The following is an 18,953-nucleotide window of genomic DNA, read 5'->3' as shown; positions in this document are numbered from 1 at the left end:
GCTTCATCGATATCATTGCAGTCGTGCTCTCGACGCTTACCCCTTAACCAAAACTCCTATTGTTGAAGGGACAATAACCTTTAGAATTCAGTATGGTTGTTGGCTATAGTCTGATATTGTTTTTCATTATAATGTAATGACGAAAAGTATATAAAAGTATACATTTTCAAAAAGGAAATGATGCCAGAAATCCAACTAGCATAACAGATTCATGCAAAAAATAACAGTTTTGAGAAAATCTCAAAATTTGATTTTATTTACTGACCGTCGAGGAAGGTATACGAACTATAGCTGTTTGTCACAGCCTGCAAGACGTGACTTGGAGATGATTTGTATGTAAAAAGAGACACATAGGAGCTGACAAGTGCCTCATTTTGTTGTACGCAACTGTACATAATGTAAACGCATAAGTAAAAACCAACACGAGTGACAGGAGAGATTATCCTTGTTATATCATGTAGGGCTAGTGATATTCTTGTTCCTTTGTATTGATTGATCGAAAAATTTTCATTTTAGGAACAGTTGGGCTAGCTTTTTATTGTTGACGTAGGGAGGAGGGTCATTGTGCCAAGCGCCTTTCTTTTCGTTTTTCTGTTTCCTTTCTGATCTTCTCCTTTCTTTGTCGTTCTCTCTCCCAGTCTCGTCCCCTCTTACTCTCCTTCCAATCATTTTTCTTTTTCCGTCTCTTAATCTCTTTCGCTTAATTTCTTTCTCAGGTGGCCGACAAAGAAGTGTACATTTTAAGTATGCTTTATAGGCTTGAGACCCACAAAACCACACCTTTGGGATACGTGAGAACAAAGGTACCACTTTCTCACATGACTTTTTATTCATCACTTATTGACAGTCACCTGCCAGGTAAAGCTTTGATATTCTGTCACCAATTCAATGGCCGAAGGCTTTTGTCCAAAACAATGTTACGATTTTATAAATAGCCTGTCGGCAGATCAAATCACCATCACCATCTACATTAGCTACAGTAGTATTATTCGGCCTTATACAGAAATCTCACGTCTTTAGACTTGTCACAAAGCAGCAAGATAGACTCGATTAGAATCTGTTTGTTTTGCACGTATACTTTTTTCACACCGTTCCAATAGATTGCAAAAAAGAAGTAAATTTCTCTTACACAAATTCTCCAATACTTGCACTCGCATCTGCTGTAAACGTCACTATAATGGGTGTGGCTTGGAGTGACTCTAAAGAGATGATTGATGACGAAACGTCGACAGAAATCGATGCCTCCTCTGGTAATACTGATACTCCTACAGCGAAAGTATCACTGCTCCCAAGATTGATGAGAATAATATCAAGGGTTTCGTTTCCTCCGGGAACTAAATCACCTATAAGAAATTTTATAGACAAAATTCAATCAGATTTAGACGTATTTCGACTAAAAATGTTTTTAAACGGTGTCATATTTTGCGGCATTGTGATAGGTATGTCGTATGCTATCAAATGTTGTTTTAGTTCTCCTTACCTAACGTTTCGTTTCTCTCCAACTTAAAATTGAACACCTGAACAATTCCAGGCCTGAATCTCTGAATAGCATTGCCATCGGTGTCTGTACCAAGTATGCTGACTGAGAACGGCTGTAAAAATACCAGAATAAAACAACTTGCATTTATATACTCTAATGCGCAGTACATTTATATCATACTTTTGAAGATCTTCCCACAATATGTAGCTAAATGGACAATGAAAGCCGAAAAAGTTCTGCAGATCTATCCGTATATTCCTAATTCAATGCTTGATTCAATTATTGCTCACTCCGTTCAGCGGCTTTGAAAACGAATACATTTATCTGGAATATCATCTTGCTATTTAGTGGGTGAAACTGGGACGGGGTTGAAATACCTCTGAAGGCAGAGTGACATTAGCCACGAAGCTCCCAACGGTTCTTCCTCCAACAGCCGATAAAGTGACTTCAGTCAGAACCTGACTACCATCATAATTGTGTAAGACAAGCCTGTCTATGGAGCCTACGATCTCGGCACTGATGACGTCGATTCGAAAGACAGCATCCGATTCTTTGATCCAAATTATTAATGACAAGAAGAGACAGAGAGATTGATTGCATGAGTGAGAAAACAATAGGTGTGACAAGCCTAAAAATAAGTGGACTCATTTTTTTCACCAACACTCACTTGTTCGAAAACAGGAAATAGTGGAGTATAATACTAGTTGCTGAACTTGAGATTGATTTAATTCTGAATCTACATTTCACAGGCTATTAAGGGTAAGACTAGAATAAGGATTAGGAGCTGGCAAATGAATACAACGTGTCTTCTGAGGGGATACTACCCACCAAATACTAAAATGTATTTCAAACGACACAAAAGTTTTATAAATCTGTTACTGTTTTTGTTTTGGTCAAACGTTTAACGTTTAGCCTACACATGATATCAAGCCATGTTTATCAGTAATCATGTTGGATATTCTCAAGATTTATTTACTTAAAGCTGATGAAGGGGAGCGTTTGGGAATCATGGGAGATTAAGAAGATACGGTCAGCGAGTTTTAAAAAGGGAAACACCACCAAGTTACCTGCTGTTGGTAGGCCCTCGACAGGAACAAACACCCCGGATCTTTCTTGCAGTATCTCAAAACTGAAGTCTACAAAACTTCGCGTGGACACATCGACACTGTATTGCTGACCTGCAAGCACATCTAACTTCAACGTCCAAGAACCAGTAATACCAGTGTCAAGTAAAAACGAAAAAACTTGGGCTGCGTCGACAATCACATCTGCGATTACAATGTCTGTACCTGCAAAGTGTATGGAAAGTAGAGAATTTGAGTAAGCATATAAATAGTTTTCATGCCGACTTTGATGTCGATTTAAAAAAAAAGGATCAAAACTTTACCTGAAGGGTCACAGACAGTAATTCTATTCTTTGGAGTTGAAGGTCCCGTTATAGTCACAGACAATCCCTGCATAGTATTATCCACAGGAACCGATATAGATGTACTGGTGTCCAAGTTATTCCACTGAAGGACGGACACTCCTGATTGCGCGTCGGCCAATATTATGTCACTGACTGTTCCAACCTCTGCGTCATTGGTTTCGTAAATTGTGCCCCCTGTTGCCTCAGCAAGACTCGTGTAGGAGGAGGCTGAAAATGCAGTTAAAATACCATTCAATTAGAGGTACGTTACCCTATTTTCTAAGGACATAGTGACATAATCCGTCGTCCCAACACATAGTGGCTTAGAGTGATTTTTCAAAATTATCCGTTTCACATAGTGACGTAAAGGTTTAGGGATAGCTATATTCTATAATATTTATTCTTTTTTAAACTATCAAAGATACAGTTTGAACCTTAAACTTTAATTTCAAATGTAATTAGACCACTGAGAAATAACAGTGGAGATGTATCGACTCCGTTATTAGTAAAAATATCCTTGAAACGCCTTTTTCTTGGAAACTTTTTTGTCCTTCACGTACACCACTATGTGTTGCGACTGACGAATCCTTTCTACTCTGAAGGTTTTAATTTCTAATTTATACCTATACCTCTTAACATTGGATGCTCTAAAACTTGTCTGAAGACCTTGAGCCCCATTTGGTAGACTAAGATCAGAATTAGTGAACATTTCACACGCACCTCACAACCCACCGCACATAAGCCTGGCAAAATTGTCTATTTGGGCCCCGCCCCCCTAGTTTGGGCCCCCGCCCCATACAGGCTTGCCCCCCCGGAAAAAATCCCAGCTACGCCGCTGACGTGATTTATAAACATTGTGTCCACTGGTAAAAATACCTTATGTCCTTGAGTTTATTTAATCCAAAAACAATTCAAAATAACGTTATTTTATCAAAATCCAAATTTTCAAAGCTGCAACATGTACTTGAGTGCGTGTGGGTGGTGCCATTGTATAATCATCTGAATGTATTATAGTATTAGTATTATAATCATCTGATTATATAATCATCTGTTGTATACAACTATAATACATTCAGATGATTACACAAAGGCACCACCCACACGCACTCAATTACATGTTGCAGCTTTGAAAATTCGGATTTTGATAAAATAACGTTTTTGGAATGCCTGTCCGAGATACTCACACACTGCCCGTTTCTTTCTCCTACGCAATCCTCCACATGCGCCCGTTAAAACAAACTCAATTGTTGCTGATTTTTCCATAGCTAGAGATGTAACAGCAGATCCCTTATCCGAATCTTTGTCATCCGCATCAGTCCAAACGTATACAGTTGAAGGATAGTTGCTAAAACATGAAACAAGTTTAGTATGTTGAAGTAAAACCTTTACTTCACTATCATGGAATGTGGAATGAAGGTATGCACCAATTCATTTATCAGTTGGACGAGCATTCGATTTCAAGATCGCCATTAATTTGAAACTGGCACACAATTTACTTTTTATGATGACATGTGTCCTAAAATGTAAAAAAGAAAGAAAACCCAACACAAAAAACAACCTACACACGATTGAGAGCATTTTCGATGCCAGTTAAACACAGCTCGGGACAATCTCCTCCACTGTGAGCAACCAGAGCATTTAATGCAGCCATTGCTACGGCTGGGTCCGCAGTATCAGTCACCGGTCCTGCACCTGAACATAACCAGTAGCAACAACAAAAAAACCTGACAAAGTGTTATCTCCTTGACATCATTGAATGTTTAATGCTACCCGTGATAACAAGAAGACCCGCGTCACTTAGGCTGCGATCACATAGAAGTATACGGTATTCGCTATTCGCTATACGAAATACGCTCATTCGATCAGGCTGAGTTCACATAGGAGAGAACTCAGCCTGATCGAATGAGCGTATTTCGTATAGCGAATAGCGAATACCGTATACATCTATATGATTGCAGCCTTACGGGCACACAATAAACACAAACAAACAAGCAAACAAACAAGCAGACAAAGAAACAAACGAACGAACAAAATGTGGTTACCATACCTGGATCATTGAATGGCGATATGATGTATTGACTTGGAGCAGAGCACGTATTGGACAAATCATTTACTAGTTGGATAGTGCTTTGTATGACAGCGTCAATTTCCTCAGACATACTGCCGGTATCGTCTATAACCAACACTAGTGCATTTGATTCACTGTTAAGATTAAATAATCTTTCAAATTTGTCATTTCCTATTTCGCTATGGAGTCCACGGACTAGAAAGAATTGGAAAAAAAAGAAAGAAATGTGCAAAGAATTTTATTTGTCAAATTCTCACTTTATGACAAGGCATACGAATTTAAGGGACCGTTCATTATTAATGCCGGAGGGTCGAAAGAAATATGTGTGTGGGGGTGGGGGTGGGGGTTGGGGGGTTGGGGTATGTGTGGGGGAGTTATGTGATTTTCACGAACGAGTTGTGTAATTTTATTTTTGCTGATGGGAGGGTCATGTGAAATTTAATAATTATTCACAATACCAAGGTCTTGTGTAAACAGTTACTAAATTCGTGCGAATCATTTAGCTTCATTTGCACCATATTTCACCATTTTAGCTTCAACGTGACAATTTTTCACGTGCTTCGCGCGCATTTATAACACAACCAATTGGCCTATACATATTCTGTCACAAAAAGGTCCCGGTGGGTTCAGTTTGTATTTAAAGGTAGGACGTATGACCGTTCCAGGATTTGAAAATGACCCCTATTTCACGGGGAATCGAGGACATTTGCAGCAATTTTACCCCCTATTTTGCGCGAAATCAAGGAAAATTTACCCCCAAATACCTCCCCTATTTTTATCATTTTGAGGACGCATTTTCATTTCACCCCCTTATCATGAGGAATCGAGGACATTTTTCTGAAATAAATGCCCCTATTTTTACCATTTCACGGCCGCTTTTGAATTTTCCCCCGATTTCATGGGGAAATGACGGACGAAAGTCCTAGAAATACACCCTATTTTTCATTTCAAGGACAATTTTGTTCCAAAACACCCCTAATTTGGACAATCACGAACAATTTTGTCCTCGAAATTTCCGCGGACATTTCTTGAAAAGTACCCCTAATTGGAACCATCATGCGTACACATTGTCAGTGAAGACTGAACCCACCGGGAAAAAGGTGCTGGATTACGTATGCAGTATGCAGATAATGGTGTTCCGATGAACGTCTAGTCCAGCGGATACCTGATTTATACCTACTTGGATCATTAAAGAATGCCACACCAGCTTTGATGGCCACCTTTGCGGCATCTTGGTGAAACATATAATGAGGCGATATGTCAGGATCTGACGAATCCTTGTTGATCCCTCCTATAGGAACATTTCTCCATGATGACTCGAATTTACCACCGTGAGAGCATTTACCTTCACCTCCTATTTTGAGAAAAAGTGTAAAACATCATCATCATCATCATCATCATCATCATCATCATCATCATCATCAACATCATCATCATCAACATCATCACGAGTCACTACCGTAGTAAAACTCGATAGCTTAAAGCATAATGTGCTTACTATCGAGCACTTTTAAAACATGATTATTGGTAAAGCTGGTAAAGCACCGGACTTTGGTACAATTTCATGTTTTCAAAATCACTCGATAGTAAGCCCATAATTATGCTAACTATCGAGTTTTTACAGTATTAGGGTTAGAGTTATGTACTTAAAAAATCTAGAACCGAGGATGTCCCAAAATATCCTAATATAATTTAACGCTGTATATACTAAAGTGAAAAAAAGGACCAGTTATTTTTTATCTCAATACGGTGTATTTATATGACATACCTGTAATTGTTGTCGGTTTATCTACGTCTTGATCACTGCGATACCCACTTGTCAACAATGTTGTGGTCTTTAAGTTGTTGCTGCAGCTTAATTGTGAAGGTGTTGGACTGCAGCAAAATAGGAATAAATGTCAATAAAGTCTGCACAAAAAGTAACGCAGCTGTTATAAATACTCCTATAGCTTCAGAACTAATAATTGTTTTCGCAATATTTCAAAGGACGATTTATTTTAATACGCGCATTTTGATACCCCATTTGTCAAATGTCGACCAAAATCAGGGATCCATTCATCCTAGAAAAAATCCCACGTGAACAGTCACCTATCCAAATATTGTTACCCCAAGGCTAAACCAGTCCAAAACAAGGCTAAACCAATTCAAAACTCCTAAATGACCTTCTGCAGGGAGAACAGGTTATTGGCGAGTTAGAAAATAGGCGAGTTAGAAAAAGGCGAGTTAAAATGGCGAGTAACCCCCTGCAGTGTTTTCCGGAAAGTCCATGCGGCGAGGTGTGAATTTTCGGAAAGTCCATGCGGCGAGTTGTGAATTTCCGGAAAGTCCACACGGCGAGTTGTGAATTTCCGGAAAGTCCATGTGGCGAGTTGTGAATTTCCGGAAAGTCCACGCGGCGAGTTGTGAATTTCCGGAAAGTCCATGTGGCGAGTTGTGAATTTCTGGAAAGTCCAAGATTTTGAACCAAAAATGCAGTTTTGGTCAAAATTCAAAAACTGATTATTTAAAAAAATTGATACCATTAATGTATTCTTTGACTCATGTCTGTTCCATAATTATACTTTACCATATAACTAGATATCAGCCTTGATTTTAAATATTGCAATCAATAGTTATTACAAATACCATTAATACTGTACACATTTGCCTAGGCATTATGTGTTTTGACTTTGGCACATACAATTTGATTTTTTTTTCTGTGTGTGCAGTATGTCCTAACTAGTTTTTGATGGTGATAACAAAAGGATTTCAGTATTGATAGTAGAATGCACAGTGGCCGCCACTGATGTTGATGAAAATGTATTTGTATGATTTTTTATTTCAAGAGTAGTGAGATATGATTAGGTTTCTTTTATATTAGTGGTTGCTTGTTTATCACATTTTGTTTATATTTTTCATGGTACATAAAATAGTTGAGTAATCAATCAATTGACTGATTATATGTAATTTAAAAGGTTTTAAAAAAGTGTTTAAAAAGTTTTATGACTTTTATTTGTATAATTTTTTGGATTTTATTTATACTAAAAGAAGAGGGCAGCCTATGCACAGGCGACAGTAGCACTGTCTCTATATATTAATTCCCAAGATCATTGCAAGCCGAGAGAAATATATGATAAATGAGGACTCAAGCAAATTGGAAACTGATTTTGCTGATTTTGGACTAGCAGCTTTAAAAAAAAACAGTATTTAAAAATACACTGTGACATTTTTAACTCACTGTTGGGACTTCATCATAGTGTTACTGTAACTCGCCACCAGGACTTCATAGTGTTACTGTAACTCGCCACTGGGACTTCATAGTGTTGCTGTAACTCGCCACCGGGACTTCATAGTGTTACTGTAACTCGCCACTGGGACTTCATAGTGTTACTGTAACTCGCCACCGGGACTTCATAGCGTTACTACTGTAACTCACCACCGGGACTTCATAGTGTTACTGTAACTCGCCACTGGGATTTCATAGTGTTACCCATGGGAATATCTAAAAATAGCCTGACTCTGTGGGGGTAACTCGCCTTTTTAACTCGTCTTTACCTAACTCGCCCATATTGTAACTCGCCTAAAACATGCTCTCTTCTGCAGGTAACAGAACTGATGAAAGGTGCCTGGAAAGGTGGTGTGCCATCTGAACAGGAGTGAACGAATGATTTCGGGGATTCGGCCACCAACAGTTCGCCTTATTGAACAAACTGGTATTATACCGTAAACCCTATTATAGAGCTAAAATGCAATACTCAAGCATGGCCGGAAATTCCGGTCCCGGATTCGAGTAACACATGGAAATGGCAGATGAAGCGTCTACTTCATAACTTTGTCAAATTAACATTCTAATTCCATACTTAGTGAATTGAGAAAGACAATTTCGACAAGCCCATCCTTCAGGAGTATTGGTGGGGTAGCTCAGAGTGTCACTGTAACCTAGAAAAGTAAAAATATTTAAAAAGAGTAAATTCATGTAAATATTTTGATATACCAGACCATTTAAAAATGCACCTCAAATGCAAAATATCATACTGGTAGGACTTCAACATACTCGTGAAATTTTGACGAAATTCCGAAAAAATCCTAATCAAGAAATAAACTTAAATACAATCGCAAATATGATCGCAACACTTTCAACTCATATCACTGTCCAACTAGATACCAACGAATTTAACCCTTAAGTACTTTCTCAGACGTTAGCTGACCTACCTAATTCTGTATATGGCTCGGTCATACTAATACTTTCAATCCAGTTCGTGTTAGAATAGAAGCTTTGAAGGAGATGCAAAAACTTGCCGATACCCAGTCTCGTCCTCCCTACAGAGAAGCTGTCAGATGCCAACGCAGTGAGAATGCTGGTTCGAAGGTTGATCATCCTGGCATTGCCTGTATATAGATAAAAAAAATAATGTGAAGTGATGAACCGATGCTAATCTAAGAGAAAAAATGTTAGTGTTAGTGTGCCAACTATGTTTAATTGATTGCAGGATAAAGGATGACTCCGGCAATCACAACATCGTAATTTACGCCTAAATATGTTAGAAAAGGCTCTCAACACACGATATTCAAAATTCCTGCGCCGAAATTGTCCAGTGCAATGACGTCGTGGTTATTTGTACTCAATTGTTGTCACTGGGACGTCATTGCACTCGACAAGCTCAGCGCCCGGGAATTTTGAATATGGCGTGTTAAGAGACGGCTGTTTTTATTCGTTTTCATGGTCAATATGAGTGTGTTTAAAATAAAACGTGATTCGTGCTTCATAATTAATTTTCTAACATACGAGGCATAATGTTGTGATTGCCGGAGACATCCTTTTATCAAGAAGAACTTACCTTCGGGTATCTTTTCAGCGTTGAAGTGGTATTCGCTTTCTGCGGCCTTGTTATCCGCCAAGTTAATGTTGGCTGCTACAATCTCATTAATAGCTGCCTCGAAATTGCTTGAGCTGGCACAATCTGGTATAAGATAAACATAATCAAGTGATTGGATACTTTTGTGAATGTTGTCAATACGAATAACTCAATTCGAGCTTAACATGAAGCCTGCCATATTGTGCCATACAGCTTGTTGAAGGAAAGCACGACTTTATAGTACCCATAAGTGATCACCACACATTTGAATGGAAGAATGAGCAGCTTTGCCAAATCCAATTCAAATTACGGTGGTTTTCTTGGAAGCTTGTATATTTATTACAACAGCTTTCGTCCATGAATTCCATGTGATTGACTGATGAACTAATTTAGGATGTGCACTTTTGTTCCAGTTCTCTTGGAAGGCAACACGAATATCAATGGTACCATCAGGGGATATTAATGAGAATGAAAATGATGATCGTGATGATCCCCGTGTCTTTGTAACGCTATGCCACTGATCGAAGGACAGCATGCAGCATAGGCTTCCTCCACAGATAGGTACACCGTGTTACACCACTGACTGTATTGATATTTCATCACAGACATGTTTTCAAATACTTCAAGGTAACCACGTTTCAGTTTCTTGTTATGAAGTGCTTATTTCCAAACCGTGTTTAGTCCACAAACCCATGTTTGTGATTTACCTGTGCGATATTGCAATGGGTTATGATGCTATGGGTATTATAATTTCAGTTGGATGCACCATTACAAAGCAAACAGTGGATGGATGCACAGAAACAATACTGTGTGAGGCCTTTGTTTCACAAATGAGAACAACAGTGTGCATATTGTTATGCAGCATTGTTATGGTAAATAAATGCTTGTTGATGGTACAACTCATTGTTCCTAATGTCAAACGTGTCAAAGTAAATGAGACACATGGGGTTGTGGACTTAGAGTAGAGTGTTAAGGTTTGTCCTCGTCCCATTTACATGCAGTTTACATCCGTGAAATTTCACAAATCACTCCAGTTTAGCTTCGACTCCCCATGCTCCCGATCCCAACATATTCCACTCCCGTGAGTCACTCCTCCCGTATTCCCCATGTCGTCGCTGAGAATGTTTGCCAGTTACTAGATTCTTGGGTATAGTAATGATACCAGACCGTCTTGGCACCAAGATTGATTCCTAGAAAGTACTAGAGGGTAATCTTCGTCCCATTACATGTACATCCGTGAAATCCATGGAAATCATTTCGACTCCCCATGGGAAGCTCTGAACATCCCAGTAAACATGGTAAACGCCTTCAAATATGTGAAAGTATCCGTCTGTGGGTAATCGACTAGTGGACACAATTTAATTAATCCCACTCAATCCTTTCCACTCCTGCTAAATAAGACAATTACAGCTACAAAGACAATTCCGTCCCAGTCCTCAGTCACAATCCCCTAAAAAGAGCATTACTTTTCCCTACAGGGTGTATCAAAATGATTGGTAACCATCAGCTTGGTTGTCTAATGAAACGCCTGCTTCTTTCTCATTCAACATGTTCAACATTAGATCCTTTTTTGAAACATAACATCCACCTTTTTTTGTAGATTTGTAAATTTTTTGTAAATTTCAGGTGGTATTCTTGTCCCTACTCACTGGATATTGATGGGTACCAATCTTCTTGATACACCTGAATACTTAAACTCACTAAGTGTTATTTTTAATCTTGCGTGACTATTTTCCAGAAAATATCTTATGCCTACTTAATATGCAGTATATCTAGAAGAAAATTTTACCTGGAATTCCCAGTGCAGTGTAATGTGCTTTCAAGAGCAAACTCGGAGTCAATGGATCAAGTCCTGTTAAGTCACCGGGGCTATGTGTGGACGGATTGGTATCCTCCAAGTACTTCGCTACTGCCTGAAGAATGGTCTCCCTGGTAAGGTCTTCTAATGTATAATCTTTAGCAGGCAGATTAGGATAGGATATTCGGTTGTTAAGGAAACACGATGCAGGTGATACTATCAGTGCGATAACTGCACACAAGACTGCCAAGGCAATCTTCATTATTTCGGTTTTGTTTGATCGATATAGGCCTTCTGAGGGTAAAAAACAAAACAAAAAAGTATGTCCGTGAAGGATCTATATCAATTTCATGCGCGTATTTTTTTTTTTTTTTGGGGGGGGGCTTTGGGGGCGCCAGCCCCCGGGGTCATAGTAGGGGCGGCAAAAATGGGGCAGCAAAAATGAATGGGGCGGCAAAACGAATTAGCAAATAAAAAAGGGCGCAAAAAATTGAAAAAGCAAAAAAAATTTGAAAAAAGGTTGCTTTTAGGGCGCTAGCGCTTAAAATCCTTTTTTTTTTTTGCTCTTCACTTTTCAAACGACCGTGAAAAAATTGGGTCAACCTTTTCGGGCTGTTAAAGAAGGGGCGGCACAATTGTTTCTTCTTCAGCCCCCCGGGGTTGGGGCGGCCACGGTACGCCACTGAATTTGTAAGCGCTCTTTAGCAAAGTCATAGTTCATTGAATTTACAACCGTATGACAAAACAAGCGAAAGTAGTAACCTTTTGCACAAGATTTGCAATTTAAAGAGAATTGGCAATTGCTCATTATAGTGACGCTAGTTTATGGACAATATAAGTGTGCTTTTTCATTTAATGACATAAAATTTGAAAAATATTGTAAGGAACACTTGAGGTTTTACATTTTGGTCAAAAAATGTGCTTGGATAGGTAGTTTTCAACAGATTTTCCACATTGGCTTTTGCTATAACTTTGAATTGCGTTATCTGTTGACCTAGTGACGAAAGTATTTTTTAGAGGGAAGTATTAGCTTTCGTTTGATATAAAAAATTCTGATTGGATGAAGGGAACACTTGAGGTTTCGACAGAAACCAATCAAAGAGGCCTCTTTTTCAGCTAGAAGCTCCACAGCTCTTACATTGCTATGCACTCAACCATGTAGTGCAATCAAAGACTGTGCGGAGACAATCACTGCTTGCTTGAGAGCTCTTGGACGAAAATGTGTGCTCAAGGTGTATCGAGGTGTGCGCATGATGGTTTATAAGAGAATCGTTTTTGTATCGAAACCTTTCCATATGTAAAAGTAATACAACAGAGGTGGTATCACTACAAACCGACGTAATAGGTTCATGTCAGTGGAAAAGAAAAATATGAAAAACAAAAGGCAACGTACTGTAAAAGAAGTAAAGACGGCGCGCCGTTTCATTGTGCCTTTCTTTGTTTTGTTTCAGTTGTTTAATTTTGCAAGTAAATCAGAAAAGTAGGGGACCGTTCACAAACACTTGTTAGGGGGGCCTGATGCAAAAAAAATGGCAAAAATATTTCGGGGCCCCCCTTTTCAGATCTCAAAAAATTCAGGGCTCCCCTTTTTTACATGAAAATTATGGGTCAACCACATAGAAAAGCATTTAAACTCAATTGTTCCAGGGAAATTTGTGCTCATTTTTTTTTCAGGCCGCCTTCCCCCTTAGGAGGGTCGAAACTTTTAAGGGACCCTTTTTTGAATCAGGCCCCCTAACAAGGGTTTGTGAACGGTCCCTAACCATGCTTAATAATGAAAACTATATGCAACAATAATGCTTCTTGATAACAAATATTACACAAACCTTAATATAGCCCATTTCGTTTCCAGTTTCCGCGATATTTGTACATGTATACTTTTTATGACTCATGCATGCTATTGACAAAATACGCAACAATATAATAGGCAGTGAAACGGCAATTTATCACCTTTTTGGTACAATTGAAAGGTGAGGTATTCAAAATTTTAATGACACAAAACACAGGGAGCTAGGCTCCAAATTACTAACCACACCGTCACGTTTCCGTTTAATGATGACATCCTCATTCGTTATGATTTACACGCAAAATACAATAAAGAGTAGATCATGTATTGCATTGCCACTTACGAATTCTTATTCTCAGTATAGTCTTGATTCAAGCCCGAATCCACGCGAAGCCACCGGGAAAGCCACATGGCTTGGGAGTAATGGAAATAAATGCCCACCTAGCAATTGTTCAGTGCCTATATGGGAGTTCTATATATGGGACCACAACCCCTCTCTGACATTACAAAATGCACCAGTCATCGGCGCTGCGCGCCTTGTTGGCCGCTTTGCGGCCATGTTCGCTTCGCACGCACCCACCCTCGAGGAACTAGAACTAGTTCTATGCCCACCCAGTTTTCTATTATTTACCTCCCTGAATTATACAATAATCACATACTATGCAATAATCACTGTTGGTGATCGGCTGGCTGTAGTATAAGAGAGAGTCTTGAACAAGACTAATTCTCAATGCAGTGCGTATCAAAATAAAGTATACACAGTTTAACGAATGCCACTAAATCCAGGCTCTAGATTAATAAAAATTCCCTTTAAAAGGGAAAGCCAGCCTCAATGTAGAAGAGGTCTTGTAATTAGTTTTGGTCAATGTGAAAGGCATTTTTAGGATCACGCTTACATCTACATGACAGTCCACCAAACCATCAACGATGAGAACATGCACACTGAAACAGCAGAAAACATTAATTCCTAATCTCATGTCAACTCTTTTAATTCATTACATGTACTCCAAATTGTTCTGGTCTGTTTGTTTTGTTGTTGTTGTTGTTGTTGTTGTTGTCGTTGTTTTTTTTTGTCTTTTCAGCTTTTTACCAACGATATCTCAATTTCCAATTTTGTAATACCAGAACTTACGAACTCAATATCTTCGCTTAGGAATGTCCGATTTCACTGCTTTCGATATATACACTGCCGGTTTGAGTTAACTTACATGTACATTTTATTTTAAAATAACTTAATTAATTCGCAATGTATAGTTTAAGCCTACTATATTATAATAGATAGCCACGGGCCAGCACATTTATAAAGGACTGGTTACTCACTACAATCTTCACTCTTAAACTGTGTTTTTGCTGGCCACGGTACTTATTAATTGGTTCAAGTTTGTTGTTGTTTCTAACTTTCTATTTGATAGTTTATGAATAAAACAGAAAATATTGTCAAAAAATGATCAAGTTGTCATAGCAAATAGAAATACCAAAATTGGTGTGTGAAGAAAGCAGAAGTTTTGTGTTGATTTTGCATGATTAAGGTAAAATCAGTATATATTTTAGGAACTTTCTTTCTAAATTGAAAATTGGGCAAATTCTCTGGTCCTCTTACCATGCACATTGACCTTATTAGAGTATAAAGTGCAGGGGACAATAAAATACTCAGTAAATGTGTCAGTGTGTGGTCATCATGTCATAGTGCTTTTCAAGCAGGGTCAAGGTTATCTAGCAGCGATCTTGCTATAGGTTAATGAAAATGTTTTGATGTCATTACACATCTATTCCAGAAAACTTACACATGAAAATTAATTGGCAGTTGGTGGGAGATATAGAATAATTGGCAGGACAATTGGTTCTACATTTAGGAGTTTCACATGATAATAATAATATGTTAGGATAGAAGAGGGTGTATGTTATGCCCTTAATCAAAAGTCTGGTATCAAAAGCTATTTGCACACATGATAAACAATTACCTTCTTTTGGATAAGTTGATTAACTTCATATATTTTTGTCTATAATATTATGATGATATACAGAAAAATCAAAAAAATCGCCAATGAATTAGCTTCCGAAATTCTTGAGGATGTAGAAGGGATCACATTTGGTACCAAATGTTTGGAATCTATTCCATCTTTTTTCAAATTTATGTAACAACGTAAAGACTGATGTTGAAAGAATAGCAACAAATGGAACTTGGCTCAAAATGTTCAAACAACCACAATCTTTACACTTAAAAATTATTTTTACTGTATATTTATATTTTAAAAAAGAAAATGGTTGTTACTCAATGTAATCTACTTTTTGTTATAAAATCTTCACATGAAATCATTCCTGTCCCGGTACATCCCTTTTTAAAGGGTTTTTATTCTGAATGTGCTGATCATGTTGATTGCTAGTCGGAAACTCCTGCGAAGCTATGGACATGGCATCTTACATACTCCATTCTATAACAGTCTGCCTAGTGCCTTGTGTGTTTTCTCTTCAATCATTTTGTTGAATGTAATTTTATGAATCAAATAGTTATGTGTCATTTTATTTATAATAAAGAAATTAATAAAGTAAGACAATTTATTTATCTATAAGTGCATGTCAAATGGGGTACATTGTTCAATACTATATGCATAAATTATGCCCATATTATAGCTAGGCCCTAAAAACTTTATTTTGCATCGGATTTTTCCGTTGAAAAGACAAAACTGATGTTTATGATAGCAACCATTTCATCAATAACATTTTGAGTCATTTTTATCCATAAAACGACACAGGATATGATAGATAACTACTTTCACATCAATATGGTCCATATGATCACAGATTGTTGAGAATCTGTGATATGATCCGGGGATATGATGAAGATTTTGATTCTATAGATCTGTTATCAACATGATATCACGCTGTTCAGTGGTCAAGGAGTAAGGACCCCGGTCAAGGACACTGATATGACATCATAGGTGATGTCAGATTTTCTTCTGCTGACCATATGATGCTATATATATTAACTATTATTGTTACATTTAGGCCTTTAAACTTTTAAAGTCATAATTAATTAGTTCAAACATAACTTTGGTAATACTCACTCGTTTTCGTTCGTTGAAACGGCAAAACATACTTACTTTTCCTAACAAATCGAATTAAAATATTTTTAAAAAAATTTAACCACAAAAGTAAAAAAAAAATCATTCCAATACCACTAAAATATAATCTCTTGAGTAAACTGACCCCAAACCTGAAACAGGTACCAGCCCCGAATGGGCTGGCGAAAAGTATGAAGTACTTAGTCAAAATGCTCTATTTGATAGCTGAATCAACATCTAGTCCACCCACAACTGTACTGGCGCAGTATGACCATTAATAAGGGCTCGATGGTTATTTGTGTGAACCGAGTAAAAATGCAGTTGTGTAAACTCAATAAAAATGCTTTAGTTAATAGCGGAATCAACATCTTGTCCTCCCACAACTGTAAAAGTACTGCGACCATTCATTAATAAGAATAAGGACATGTAATTTCCATGCTGTTTTGATTTTAATTGACTTAGCGCAACTGCAATTTTACTCGTCTCACGAAAATAGCCGTTGAGTCACGATGATTTTACAGTTGTTTTGACCAAATACCTCGTACCTTTTAATCTAGTGACATTTTTCAAGCTGTTCGTTTTTATTTTTTTTGATACGCACTGTATATTCCTTGGCTTGTTTCCCAAAGTTTTGCACAAAAGAGAACAACAATTTTATTGTTTCATAAGCATGATAAGTATAAACTGCGCTGGTTGTCAGGAATACTTCCCGGTTCATTTTATGGCCGCAAACGTAATTGTGCAAACCTGAATGATGTTATAGGCTACATTCTTCTTACTTTAAAAAAAATGCTTAACTTACATGTATATGCGGACCAATGTGTACTATTCCGGGCTAAAACAACAATAACGATGGCGATGAAAAAACAAAACAACAAACAACAAACAAGACAAAAAACAACAACAACAGCAACAACAAAACAAACAACAACAACCCTACAACAACAGCCGACTTAGTTTTTCTCACATAGGACCTAAACAAAGTTGATCAAAATCTCAATGTCAGAAAGTTCCCTTCAATAAGATGATCATGAGTAGGTCTATCTGGAACCAGTGCTAACTTAGCGTGTTCTAATGAACTCAACATGTTCAAGGAGAACCCAAAAAGTACTGACTCAAAATTGCCCCGTGTTATGATATGGTAAATCAGCCATGTTGGTAAGTCGCTCATGGAGGGCAAAGTCGGAAATATATATAAACTATTTCACCTCTAACGATTCTGTCAATCAAACCTGTAATCACTAACCTTCCCTAGTTACGTGATATTAACCAAGTTTGATTCGTCAGACGCGAACTAGTTTCTTAATTTTTGAGTATTTTGTGTGTGCATTTTCTGCAAGAGCTCGAAATCGACGAGCATCTGAACATGGTAGAGTGCTTTGCTCACATATTACATGCCTTACACTTTCAAAGTAATTACAAACAATATGGTTTCTTACCAATAGCAAGGAGAATGTAACGTCTGCTCACCAGAGAGAGATAGCCTACCTTACCCTACGTTACGTCAAAGTAAGATGCCAACTTTAACTACACATAGGTATCAGCATGATCATGTAAATTTGGCCAAAAATAAATGTTTTGTTGTTTGTGAATGCTTGCAGCATTATGTAACCTTGTTGTCATTCGTTTTTTTAATCTTTGGTTTAATTTTCTTCTTTATATATTATGGAAAGTAAAATGGTTGATATCGTGATAGAAAAATTAAAAACACACTGTTCAGACCTGTCTTTATCGTCTTATAACTGCAATAGAAGCTTAATGATTTTATAATATTTAGAAATATTTACAAGTGTAACGTGCCCCGAGTAATTGAATTTTATCATTTATGTTTGTTTACATTTTAAAAATATTTTATTAGAGATGGGAACCCCTCTCATGTAATCGAGTTGATTCAATAATAATTCAACCAAATCTATTAGTATCTTCGGAATTCCCACATGACTTAATGTTATTATTGTATTGCATCATATTATGGAAAATCTCTGTTGCTATATAATGTAAGAGAAAGGGCTTTTATTAGAAGTGTGACCTTCAAGTTTTAGATAAGAGAAGCAAGAGATTTTCGGGGCAGACTTGCTAAGTCTGGTTTGTGAAACAATACATTTGTCAATGTAAGTGGAGCAGGTGGAACAAAGCCTGTATCCTGAAGAAACGGAGCGACTGGTGAAAGCGCATCATTTGGGGGGAAATTGTCATCTGTGCAAGGATTTTTACGCACAGAATATAAAATTCAAGTCAACAGTGATTTTGCTGGACAAGTTTGATTCAGAATATTCATCAGTCATCCAGAACATTGAGTGCAGCGGAACTTTGTAATCAACAACAAGAAGAATACTGCCGGTATAAGAAAACAGTATTAAAATGATAATTGTGATTTATTCATGTTTTGTATATGCAAGAGTATTGTCCAATCATACCATACTTTTCATTAAAGAATCAGATTTTGTTAACTTACATAAACAGAGTGTTTAGTTGTGCATTCTGAAGTGAATTTATGGTAAAATGTGGTTTTTTTT

The 18,953-nt window shown here is 37.5% G+C and overlaps 1 protein-coding gene across 3 annotated transcripts in view; it reads right to left on the bottom strand.

Moving 5' to 3' along the window:
- The window catches only part of LOC140170442 (von Willebrand factor A domain-containing protein 7-like), a 70,764-nt gene extending 52,823 nt beyond the window's left edge, over nt 1-17,941 (bottom strand). For 2 of the 3 annotated variants that reach the window (XM_072193840.1, XM_072193911.1), the window contains exons 1-15: nt 17,877-17,941; nt 11,581-11,883; nt 9,774-9,896; nt 9,148-9,324; nt 8,796-8,874; nt 6,725-6,831; nt 6,137-6,310; nt 4,936-5,151; nt 4,451-4,580; nt 4,073-4,233; nt 2,868-3,116; nt 2,548-2,769; nt 1,858-2,030; nt 1,481-1,592; nt 1,130-1,343 (exon numbers count right to left, since the gene is read on the bottom strand). In XM_072193840.1, the coding sequence (XP_072049941.1) occupies nt 1,130-1,343; nt 1,481-1,592; nt 1,858-2,030; nt 2,548-2,769; nt 2,868-3,116; nt 4,073-4,233; nt 4,451-4,580; nt 4,936-5,151; nt 6,137-6,310; nt 6,725-6,831; nt 8,796-8,874; nt 9,148-9,324; nt 9,774-9,896; nt 11,581-11,851 (2,408 nt within the window). In that variant the 5' untranslated portion in view covers nt 11,852-11,883; nt 17,877-17,941. Of the gene's footprint in view, nt 1-1,129; nt 1,344-1,480; nt 1,593-1,857; nt 2,031-2,547; nt 2,770-2,867; nt 3,117-4,072; nt 4,234-4,450; nt 4,581-4,935; nt 5,152-6,136; nt 6,311-6,724; nt 6,832-8,795; nt 8,875-9,147; nt 9,325-9,773; nt 9,897-11,580; nt 11,884-13,415; nt 13,436-17,876 lie in introns of those variants that run through there. The other variant, XM_072193894.1, reaches the window with a different exon arrangement.
- Between the last annotated feature and the right edge of the window lie 1,012 nt (nt 17,942-18,953).

This window comes from Amphiura filiformis, chromosome 1 (assembly GCF_039555335.1).
Source record: "Amphiura filiformis chromosome 1, Afil_fr2py, whole genome shotgun sequence".
Lineage (NCBI taxonomy): Eukaryota > Metazoa > Echinodermata > Ophiuroidea > Amphilepidida > Amphiuridae > Amphiura > Amphiura filiformis.
Note: the sequence above shows the minus strand (reverse complement) of the source record. Positions and strands in the feature narration are given on the sequence as shown.